Source organism: Melopsittacus undulatus, chromosome Z, assembly GCF_012275295.1.
Source record: "Melopsittacus undulatus isolate bMelUnd1 chromosome Z, bMelUnd1.mat.Z, whole genome shotgun sequence".
In the NCBI taxonomy this organism is placed as follows: domain Eukaryota; kingdom Metazoa; phylum Chordata; class Aves; order Psittaciformes; family Psittaculidae; genus Melopsittacus; species Melopsittacus undulatus.
Window position 1 is genome coordinate 97,228,884 of NC_047557.1, and position 12,009 is coordinate 97,240,892.

Below are 12,009 nucleotides of genomic sequence, written 5' to 3' on the forward strand. Positions count from 1 at the left end.
AATTCTGTTACACACTTACCTGAATACACAGTAATTTCAGCACTTCTGATCTATGCTGCTCTGACAGCTTGAAACTTAATAAATGCCTAGAATAATATGGTTTCCATAGATAGGACAATCCCATACAGGGATGTTACTTGAGCTGCAACATCAGGCCACAAACTGCATTAAATTACATGCTGATACTGTTGTAATTTTCAAACACAACTGGATCTTTAAATGGTTACAGATTAATAATCAGATTGTTAATTTGTTCTTAAAACTACTCTGTTTAAAAAAGATAGGGTGAGAGGCAGCTTCCTCAAACACCAAACTGTAAAGTTGACAGCTCTTTGAGGTAAGCAGCTAGAAGTGGCAAGGTGCCCAAAAAGCTTCATAAACAACACATAAAATTGAGTAAAACTAGCCTCTTTCTCTTAAAAACACACACAAGAACCTTTTGAACACATCAGCACTATTTGCTGTGTGCATAGAGAACGATGGCTCTTCAAGTATCTTGCATGTGAAATCTACACCTCTACCACTTTAGTAAAGGGGAACAGAAATACGTGTAACTTGTTTATACTGCAGTATTATAAAAGTGGCATATTACAATTTTAAGTCTTGTAAACTACAGCAGCAGCATTTCTTGCAGAGGTGTTTTACACATCAATACATAGTGATCACAGTACACCTAGACTCAAAAACATCTATTGATGAACAAGCAGCTCCACACACCCACACAGTATGTAAACTTTGAGGGAAAACAGAGCACGGACAAGGCCAACACTTAAGGACTTGGGGGTGTTGGTTGGTGAGAAAATGAACATGGGCCGGCTGCAGTGTGCACTTGCAGCCCAGAAAGCAGCCGTATCCTGGGCTGCATCAAAAGGACCGTAACCAGCAGGTCCAAGGAGGTGATCCTGCCCCTCTACTCTGCTCTCGTGAGACCTCACTTGGAGCATTGTGTGCAGTTCTGGTGTCCTCAACATAAACAGGACATGGAACTGTTGGAACAAGTCCAGAGGAGGCCACGAGGATGATCAGGGGACTGGAGCACCTCCCATATGAAGACAGGCTGAGAAAGTTGGGTCTGTTCAGCCTGGAGAAGAGAAGGCTGCATGGAGACCTCATAGCAGCCTTCTAGTATCTGAAGAGGGCCTATAGGGATGGTGGGGAGGGACTATTCATTAGGGACTGTAGTGATAGGACAAGGGGGAACGGGTTAAAACTTAAACAGGGGAGGTTTAGACTGGATATAATGAAGAAATTCTTTACTGTTAGGGTGGTGAGGTACTGGAATGGGTTGCCCAGGGAAGCTGTGAATGCTCCACCCCTGGCAATGTTCAAGGCCAGGCTGGACAGAACCTTGGGTGATATGGTTTAGTGTGAGGTGTCCCTGCCCATGGTAGGGGGGTTGGAACTGGATGATCTTAAGGTCCTTTCCAACCCTAACTATTCTATGATTCTATGATCCTATTTCTAATAACAATAACCTAGTATCTCTGACATTTAGTATCAGCCTCACCTTTAATGTAAGCTGAGTAAAAACCCTTCTACACCAGGAATTAAGGCAGCCTGCATTAGCTCCGCCTCACTGCCCAGCCAGAGCCCATCGGCACAGCCCAGTCACCCCACAACCCAACCCCCCGTTAACAACCACAAGGCGCGCTCCACGGGCCCCAGAGCGCGCCCGGCGCTCCACAACGGCCCCGCCCGGGCAGCACCGCTCCGCGGCGTCACTTCCGCCGCTCCATAGCAACGCCGGCGTGGCGGTGGCGAGGCCATGGTAATGGCGCTGCTCTCGCCCACCGCCCTGGGGAATGGCTGGGGAATGGGGGGGTGGCGGCTGGCTAAGCCCTGGGGTTTGCTCCGGGGCTTGCTCTGGGGCACGGAGGTCCCTCGGCTTCCTCACTGGGGTCGCGGCCGCCGCGGGTCGGAGGTGCAGTGGTTGTCCTGTGTTGTCCTCTCTCCCCACAGGCTGAAGTGGAGGAAACCTTAAAGAGGATTCAGTCCCACAAAGGTGTTATCGCGACTATCGTGATAAACGCGGAAGGTAAAACAGCGTCTTCTTTCTCCAAGTAACAAGCTTGGTAGTGGTAATGAGCATAGTAACCCCGAAGCACAAAATTGCAGATTATGAGGTGTTAATGCAGCCCACTTGTGATGTTTCCTGAAAGTGGTGTGATTTTGAAGAATGTATGTTTCATTTCAGGACACGAACATTTGGTTGGTGGCCATTTCTTCAACCTCTCCATGTGATGTAGGTTTTCATTGGAGTTAATGGAAAGCAGAGCCTTGACTTAAGTTTTCTCTGAAGAAATGGCTAGAAGTATCATAATATAAGAGGTCCCATGTTGTTACTTACCCCCCTTGTTTAACTAAACTGTGCTTTCTTTTTCAGAACCACATCCTTGGTGTCTCTTGGCAGGTTGCACAAAGGGAGAACACGTGGCACTAAGATGTTCCTTTTGCAGGTGTTTAGTCCAAAATTCTTTGTTTAAACAAGAAAATTCACTGTCCCCCTCTTCTGAAAAGTTACGACAGAATAAAAACACCAGGAGAAAAGTTTCTACTGAACAAAGTTGGTTTCCTGTTCTGGAGGCCATTCCTTGGCCCTGCTAAATATTCACAGCTTCTTTAAATTGCTCTTTAAATTGTGTTATGGTGCATTGTCATAGGTGGAAGAGCAAGTTTCGTGTCAGGCCAGCTTTGGCTATGATTGTGAAGGGTGCAAGCCAAAAGCTTGCACAGAACCCAGGTTTTGGGAGTTAAGCTTCCCAGGTTAATGTGTTTCAGTCATTCCCTTACAAAAAGACTGAAGTGACCTTGCCTATAGTTTATCTGACCTCCTTCACTTTTACAGTCTTCCATGTCCCCAAAACTATGGCACTAGCAACAGATTAGCAACAGCAGGCAAAAAAACTAAGCCTAAATGTCGTTTAGTGTTTAGAAAATGTGGACAATTTAATTTGTGTGCCTGGAAATGTTAAATAAAAAGCGCCTTTGTTCACATAATAGATGATACAGGTCAAGAGAGAAGTGCATAGACTGGCAAATAGGAACTGAAAAGCTGCTTTTTGCCTGCATGTGCTCATGTCTAGATATGGGTGTTAGCTATGGTGAAATGCAGCCTGGCTGCAGAACAAGTACTGCTTCAGCCATTTCTGTTTTGTTTCAGTGAATAGAATGTGACTTGATCCAATGAGCACTTGGACTAAGCTGCAAATGAAAAGTGAACACAATCAAGCATTTAGATAACACAAATTATCCTTTTTGAGCTTGTGGACTGATATTTTTCTTAAGGCAAAACCACCACTGAAATCAAATAGAAAACTAACCCAGTTTTCTTATGTTCAGCTACTTGGAACAGTAGACTTCTTGGCACAATTTTGGTCTAATATGCTTTCCCAATCAGGTGTACTACTGCTGTGCATCATTACCTCAGGTAGAGCTCTGCAGAGTTAGGATGATACCATGCTTTTTATAAGATTGGTTTGGATTACATCTGTCTCAGTTTTGATTTACTAAGGAGTGAGATAATTCCACCTCCCATTTTTGCACATGAGACTGTTCACAGGAAGCTGTAAAGTTCCTGGGTCCAGTTCAGATTTCCTCATCCTCACAAACTTGTAGAACATGTGGCCAGGCTGAAGCTGATAGACAAAACTAGTGCAGGATTTTGGGGTTTAGTTTATCATTTAGAGATGTTTCATTGCCAGTTGTGAATACAACAGAGACTGTTCTCCATAGAAATGTATTTCATCTAAAAAGATGAAACTCTTTTTTCACTAACATAAATGGTTGTCCTTCACTAAGATTTTTTAGTAGTGTAGGTACATGTAGGTATAATAGTATGCAGGTGAAATAGCAAATTAAAGCTTGATACAAACATTGCCTATCACTTACTTTAATGCTTAAAGTTGATTTGTTCATTGAAACACTATGCTAAGGGTACCTTGTTTATTTGGAAAATCTCACTAACTGTTGCTATCCTTCACAGCTGAGAAAGATCACATTGCAGCATTTCTAATGAAGGATTTATTTGCCTTTCTGTAATTGGGAGGCAGAGGCAAAGAGAATTTGTCCTAAAGCAGTCGTAGCTGAGTTTTAATCTAAGGATGTCACCAGTGGCCATGTATTTTCATGTTATTATTAGACCTTGGAGGATCGTTTAACATTTACCATTTTTGCTAAAAGTGCTGTATTTGTTGAAGCGATCATCTAGGTATAGGGTCATATAAACCTGACACTAATTCATTGCTGCTTTAAAGTGACTTAGTCTTTAATGATGTGATTATATACATGCTCTTATGCTAATGCAGTGATTCGGAACACCTAGTTGTTTCCATTAAAACATCAGTTATAATCTGTGTAATAAACATTCGACAAAAAGGGTCTACTGGGTCATTCTGTACTCTTCCCTACACTTCACATCCTATGAACTAAAATGTATTTCTCAAGTGACAGCACAGACTTCAAGTGAGTCAAATAACACTTTACTAGGAAAATTATGTAATAGCCTAATATCTGACGGGGTTCTGTTGTTTCTTTTACTGCTTTGCCTTATTTTTTTATGTGGCATTCACTGGTTTTACATGTTGATACTTCATTCATAATCAAACTCTTCAGCTCAAGTCATATTGCCCTCTTTTATGTTGCTATCCTGTCCATCTGGAAGGCACAGCATAAATGTATGCAAAGAGAAAACTGCCTTGCCAGCTTGTAATCTATTGTCTTTGCTAGTAGGTCAAATAAATTTTTTATTAGTGGAACATGGTTATTAAAGCCAAACAATTTGACACTTCTAGGATTAGAGTGAATCCTGCTTTTAGTTTCACCTGCTAGCCTATTAATGTGAAAAGTATTATTTGACAAATCATTGATAAGCAACAGTTCATTAAATCATTAAAGATTAATCTTGACTTATGTGGTCCTATTTTTAGAAGTTGGGATCAGGACACTGTGTACTACCAATTGTCAAGATTTTGCTGCTAATTGGAAGGGGTTGTTCCAAGGGTGGGTTTGCTTGTCAAATGCTAACATGCTACTTCTGCCCTTTGATTGCTCTTGTTTTTCACTGGGAATGTGTAATTTCTACTGCTACACATGCCAAATACTACAGTTAAAGTATAGGCTGGATTCTTGCAGCCAAGATATAAACTTGGTGACTGTTTAAACTGATGAGGCACCGTAACTGGTTAAATACTACAGAATGGAACTTGGTAGGTATTTAAGAGCCCTAAGCAGCAATTAGGCTCTTTCCAAAGTTCCACAGGACAACTCAATGTTTAATTGCCAGTGATTAATATAAATGATACTTTTAAAAGTACATAGATACCTGAAATCAACATAACTCCTTTCTGCTACAAAACAAAAAACACTATGAAATCCTTCTTTTTCCTCTTATGATCTGCTGTATATGAAGAATATACAATTAAAGTGAATGATTAGTAGAGAATTATTTGTTTGCAGGAATTCCAGTTAGAACAACTCTTGATAACTCTACAACAGTCCAGTATGCAGCTCTTCTTCAGCAGCTCATCATGAAAGCTAGGAGCGCAGTACGAGACATTGACCCTCAGAATGATCTAACCTTTCTTAGGATCAGATCGAAGAAACATGAAATTATGGTAGCTCCAGGTATATTTCTATTAAAATAACAATAGAATTGTATGTCTTTTCAAGTTTAGGATTTTTCCTTTACAAAAATGTGTACTGTAGAAAATTTCTATTTTTGAAAAGAAATGTCTGAAAACATAACCATATATTCACCATATACCCAGATGTGTTAAGATTTTAATGTGCAGAGTTCATATTATTCAAGCTCAGAAACAACAAAGCAAGTCTAGATCTGATTAATGTTCTGGTTTCTGTGAATTTGCACAAAGCAAAACTGGACAAATATATATATAAATATATGTCAAGCAGAGTGTGTCTATATATATTATTAAAGGCAGGAAATATATCTTAGCTCAAAACAAATGCAAAAAAATCTTTTTTCTCCTAAAAAATGTTTTTTACTTAGTATGTTACGACATGCTAGCCATAGATAGGATTTGTGTCACAGATACACAGTATTATCACCAACATAGTAACTGTGATACAATTATTTTCCTTAAAGCAACCATGGGAATAGAGTAATCTGTTTCTCACTCACAATAAATATAAATATATGTTAATTTGTTGATTGTGTCTCTAAAATAGATAACAAGGCCAGATGAAATAGATGAAACTTTAAACTGAAAGAGAGTAGATTTGGATTAAATATAAGGAAGAAATTCTTTGCAGTGAGATTGGTGAGGCCCTGGCACAGGGTGCCCAGAGAGGCTGTGGCTGCCCCATCCCTGGCAGCATTCAAGGCCAGGCTGGATGAGGCTTGGAGCAGCCTCGTCTAATGGAAGGTGTTCCTGTCAATGCCAGGGGTTCGAGCTGGATGAACTTTAAGGTCCTTTCCAAAGCAATTTTGTGATTCTGTAAGCTATGGTGAAGCTATGCTCAATTACCAGCCTAAGGTGACTTAGGCAAAGTGTAAGTGGGATCAGAGTGGAGCAGATATCCTGCTGTGTGTGGTAGCTGGCTGGGAGACCAACGGTATGCAGGACTTTGATTGATGTGTCCAATGGGGGTACACAGAACAGAGAGGAAGCTTCAGGGATCTCTTTGAGTGAGTGTTAGTGATGACCAGCCTTTACTGGGGTAGTCCTCTAATGCTGATTTCATAGCAAATGTAGAGCAGAGGTTCTGCACTAGGTATGCGTTACCATGCCTTGCTAGAATTATTTATAATGCTGCTATGAAACCAGGATGTGTGAAAGAAACCTGGCACTGTCATTAAATGTTAACAATTAGTCATCAGATGGTACCAAGATTAAAATTTTAGTTTAGTTTCTATTTTGGAGTATAAGCATTATGCATTTTTAAATCATGGTTTTTGCTCATTGATTTAAACTGATATATTTGATTCTTACTTTGCATTTGCCCTTCACTTATTTTTCAGAGGTGAAGTTTTGACTAGCAACTATTAAAGCATGTTGGCCTGAAAATAAGTGCTATAAAATGTGAAGCTCTTTTGCTAACAGGGAGATCTGTTGTTCAAAAGCTTGACTGTATGTTACTATAATAGAAGGTGGCAAATGAGCCACCTGTGATTTATATTAAGTTGGTTTTGCATGAAAGTGACAATGCAGGAGTGCAGCTTCTAACTCTCCAAAGCAGATATGACCCTGCTAAATTCACTGGATGCTTCAAGAAATGTTACCAGATAATATTAAATAGCTACCCAACTGAATTGTTTCCAAAACTTCCCTGGTCATTTAGAATTAGCAGGTGAATCCTGACATTCTTAGAATTTATTCATGGTAGAAGTCTGTTCAAATCTTTTCTGCTTTTTTTAAATGAGGTTCTTGATTCTGAATAAACTATGTAGTGAACTGAAAGAACTTCCCTGCACCTGCAGGAAAGGCTGCAGGTGTCAAAAGTACTTTTATTATAACAAGTGCTAGCTTCCAGGTGCTTATCCTATGACTTTTTTCATCTTGTTCAAATATTTTTACAGCTTCTTGAAAGCATACCTACTGCTTACCAAAATAGTTTTAATATGTATAGTTAAGATGTATAACACATATTATTTTTTTTATCTGTAATCTCAGGTTTTTGTACAAAGTGCTTACATTTTCTAAATGTGTTTTCATATAAATGCCATTGCTTTTATGTTTTAGAAATAAAAAAGTATGAGGAATAATGAATAAAGGGTATTTATCAGCAAATAAGATAAAATATTGAACTAAACATTTTTACGTCTTTTTGCAGATAAGGATTATCTCCTGGTTGTTGTTCAGAACCCATGTGAATAGTCCTACTATGGCAATACTTGCAGAGATAATGATGTAGTTCTACCTGTTAAACTGCTACTACTTGTTGATATTTAGTATCAAACATAGCACTAACTAATTTTGCATGAAGTGTAACTGTCATGGCTGAAATGTGGACAATTTAAAGCTCCCAGCTGTAGATGTATCAGTTTGTGTTGGAGCAAATCATAACACATCTATCAAAATATTGTATGTTTATCTTGATACTCAGGAGAGCAATAATAAAGCAAAATGCTGAAAACTCTCTTAATGGATGTTCAAGCTATTCTTGCAATTAAATCATTCTCTTTACACTCCTAACATTATACAGAGGGAGAAATCCTAGCTCAAGGAGAGCTGTAGACTACGTATTCATGTATCTGTGAGTCTTTATGAACCAAAGTACCCAGAGTTGCACAAACCAAAGAACACAAGTATAGTTCATGGTAATAACAATGGACTGGATGTTGCCCTGTCTTTTGCTCTTGAGTTTTAAGTTTTCAAAGGAAAGAAAAGTGAAAGTAAAGCTCTTTCAGTATTTTCCAACTTCTACATGTGGAAACAATAGCTTCCATTTAATAATTTCAGTACTGGGGATTTCAAGCAAAGTTGAGCCTGCTCTGATGCTGAACTACTGTTTGCTGGTAATGGTAAACAGTGCTGTTTGGTGGCTCTTTGAGCCTTTAGATCCAACACACAAGCAGCACATCTTAGTGACATGGGACAAAGGGTGGGTTAATGCTTAGAATGTTTCCCAAATCAGATCTGTTTTTATACAGCAGCACTAGAGATCAGATCTGTATTGTTGAGTGCCGTTAAAACAGATGCACTGACAAAACACTGCTGTAGCTAAAGCTACCTACAAATCCATTATGCTCAGAAGATATGCTGTGTCAGTGCTTTGAGATGAGTCTCTGGTGACATAATATCCTGGCTGTGGGAGGGCAGTACAGAGCCGGTTGGAGCACCCCTGTTCTGCCAGTGGTGCTGGCCTTAAAGTCCCAAAACCATGTGAAGCTTTGCATTTGAGTATGTGAAGAGACAGTGTGAAAGGGCAGGAGTTTGAGCTGACCCTGTGCTAGGAAAAAATATCCCATCATGCTTGTACTATAAATCACCTCAGGTTATAGAGATTATATATAAATTTTATCCATTTATTAATTAGACATTAAAACTCCGTATTTTCAGTTGGTTACAAGAAGGTTTTTCTTCTGGATATATGAAGAACAACAAATGGGGGGGACTGTGAGGATGAAAGGAAAATGAATCTGTTGAACATTGCTCAGGGATCTTTGTGGTACATCATGTGAATTGTTGTTGAGGTTATGAAACTGATAAATCATGGTCCCAGTGGATATGGAGTCAGCTATCACTGTTAGGACTATGTTATGTATCACTCAAAACTTACACAAAGGAGACTATCAGGTGCTATATTTTTCAAATCTGAGTGTTTGCTCAGATTTTGCTGAGTAGCTTGAAAATGCTAGATTTCACTGAAAAATCTGGGAGAATTGCTCCTGGGAGTTGAAAGTATCCAAGTGCTGAGATCTCAAAGGCTACCACACAAATTCCACACCCAAGCAGTGGGCATGGGGACCAAGGAAGATTCTGGGCACTGAGAAGAAGCAAACCCAGAGGCCCAGTGTGTTGGAAATTAAGCCCATAAGGTCTATTCGGCATGCTAAGGCTATGTAAATCAACAGGACACTACTGGTTGCACTTACTGTAGTCAGTGCTGTGCCAGAGGAATTTCCTTGCTGTGGGAGGGAAGACAACCATTTGAAGTTGTTTGTAATGAACTGATGTATTAACTTGTGTCAATGCTTTCAAAACCCTAAATTTTTGTTATCTTCTCTGCTTCTGTTGTGATAATTTTAAAAATTCATCCTATTTATTGCTATGCATTAGTGAATATTTATTCTACTAATATCCTGGTATGTCAGACAGCCACCAATTCAAAGCCCAGACTTCTCAGCACATACCCAAAACTATGGCTGAATTCCAACCAATATTAATGAGCTTTTAGGGCAAATAGTTTTGTTTTCATGGTTTTCTCTAAGAGCATTAAATTCTGTGGAGGCTTCACTGTGTAAATCCAGAAAGCTGCCACAATTACCATCACTGTTACACTTTTCTATTGTCAAAAATAATATTGCTGTTGCAGTTTCTAGCATCATTGAAAAATGTCCTTCATCTCAAAGAACACAATAGTGCACCACAAAGAGGAAAGCTTAGTGTCTGGCAGTGTTCTTTCCTTTTAGTCTTTCTGATACATGTGTTTCTTTACAGACTTTAATCTGATATTTATGAAGCAGCTGATGATTGCTGCTTGATAGTAGCTTGATAGTAGCTTGATAAAGCATTCAAAAAGACACTTAAGCCAAATCATTAAAATTAAACACATGCTAAATCATTTTGCTGAAAAGTGGTTTTATGTGGAAAAACGGCCTTCAGCAGATGTGTACAGTTCTCCATGGGTCAAATACTGCTCTCAAATTAGATTCTTTCCCATTTCTAGGAGAGGTATAGGTGCAGATAAGAGGGCAAAGTTTGGACTGTTTATGCTGTGTGTAGTAACCAGTGCTATGCAAACACACTGGCTGAGCTGTGCTGCTGCCAGGTACTCTTACTAGGACAGTCCATAACTAGGTATCCTCGTAAGACTGGAGTGTTATACAGTTTTGGCAACACCTTCACTAGGGAGCATAAATTGAAATACTCCATTGCCTGATAATTTGTTCCTATTTCCTTTTAGAAAAAGCAAGCTGAACTTGTGTAAACTTTTCATATAGGTCTTTTGGTAGGAAATGGAAGTAACCATGGTCTCTAACAATCCTAGTGGAAAACCTTCATCAGCACATTGATCTGAACAAAGGTGGGCCATTGGAAAGGAATGGAATTGTCCAGACAAAATGCAAAGGAATAAATCTGTAAGCTATTTGAGCACCTCAGAAGTGTTACATCAAGTTATTTAAGCTGTCTTTTATATGAACTGGCAGAGATTTTACTAGTTAACAATAAACTGGAGAGGAGGTTGAGGAAGAAAGTAGCAGGAAAAAGATTAATTTCATAGATGATCATTTTGACAAGGGAATGTTGGGAATGTCAAGAAGGGCTGTTGTTCACTGAAAAGCAGTGCTTGGGTTGAATTGTAACATGCTAGTTAGGCAATCAGCCAAGTAATAAATCATGTCAATATCACGTGCTTGGGGTCCTCAAAACACACTAAAATAGAAAGATCTTGGAGAGCCTCCCACTTTAAAATAAAGTAGCCTGTATTTTCTTTAACATTTAATTGTTCAAAATGCAAGGTCCCTCATGGGACAATGGCTTAGGCCAGCTGACTCCATCAAGGCAGTTGTTAATTTTTTATTTTTCTCATCTGTTAATTAAATACTTATTTTAAACATTTCATTTAATGCACATTCAGTGGGTTCCCTAGGAAGAAGACAAATCAATCCCAGCTCCACTGTCTCAACTCTGCAGGACACAAGTCCTGGGGTAGACCTGCAGAAAAAGCCACAGTGTTGCCAAATAAAGTGATGGGCATCCTTTTAATTATGTTTTAATTATTAAATCACAATCTAAAGACAGTAAGATAATTGCCCTATCAATTTTTCAAATCTCAGGCTGCTAAATTAGAGCACCAGGAGAATTCCAAGTTTCTGTTCCCTTTACCTGGCACCTGTACAAATTACATCTCTCAGTTTGTAGAAAAATTAGGTCATAACAAGAAGGTTCACTGCAGGACTTCACAGTAGCCATGGGAGAAAGGAGGGCCAATGCTTGGAGAAAAAGCCTAGAATGTCCCAAGTTAATTAAACATAACAGTGAGGATCTGTTCAGATCATAGCATTGATTTGAATTTCTCTGAATGTCAGGACATTCACAGTGGGACTAGAAACAGGCCCCTGTAAAAAACACAGCAACTATCAGGAAAGCAAGGGCCACAGGGAGAGCTGAACTGATTCCTTGAGCTTTGTGGACAATTTAGAGAGAGAAGGGTAATTCTCCTTCACAATGCACCCAAGCAGAAAATCAGCCAGTCCAAATACATGCAATTTTCAGCCATCGCTGGAGATTATCTTTAAATAATAATGAAAGCACTCAGCATTTGTTTGTGAAGAGTTTTCAATAGTTACATTGAACAAAGTACACTCTTTTTAAAAATACCAAT

The 12,009-nt window shown here is 39.3% G+C and overlaps 1 protein-coding gene across 1 annotated transcript; it reads left to right on the top strand.

Annotated features, from left to right (window-relative positions):
* Nucleotides 1–1,682: 1,682 nt before the first annotated feature.
* DYNLRB2 (dynein light chain roadblock-type 2) lies at nucleotides 1,683–8,097 on the top strand. The gene is made up of 4 exons (XM_005152158.4): nucleotides 1,683–1,768; nucleotides 1,960–2,035; nucleotides 5,455–5,622; nucleotides 7,792–8,097. The coding sequence occupies exons 1-4, from the start codon at nucleotides 1,766–1,768 to the stop codon at nucleotides 7,833–7,835; spliced, it is 291 nt and encodes a 96-aa protein (XP_005152215.2). The 5' UTR covers nucleotides 1,683–1,765; the 3' UTR covers nucleotides 7,836–8,097.
* Nucleotides 8,098–12,009: the final 3,912 nt, after the last annotated feature.

Excerpts from the sequence above, each read along its gene's own strand:
- DYNLRB2 (XM_005152158.4), top strand. Across the intron at positions 2,036-5,454 it reads TATCGTGATAAACGCGGAAG|GAATTCCAGTTAGAACAACT; the intron begins GTAAAACAGCGT and ends ATTTGTTTGCAG. Across the intron at positions 5,623-7,791 it reads TGAAATTATGGTAGCTCCAG|ATAAGGATTATCTCCTGGTT; the intron begins GTATATTTCTAT and ends GTCTTTTTGCAG.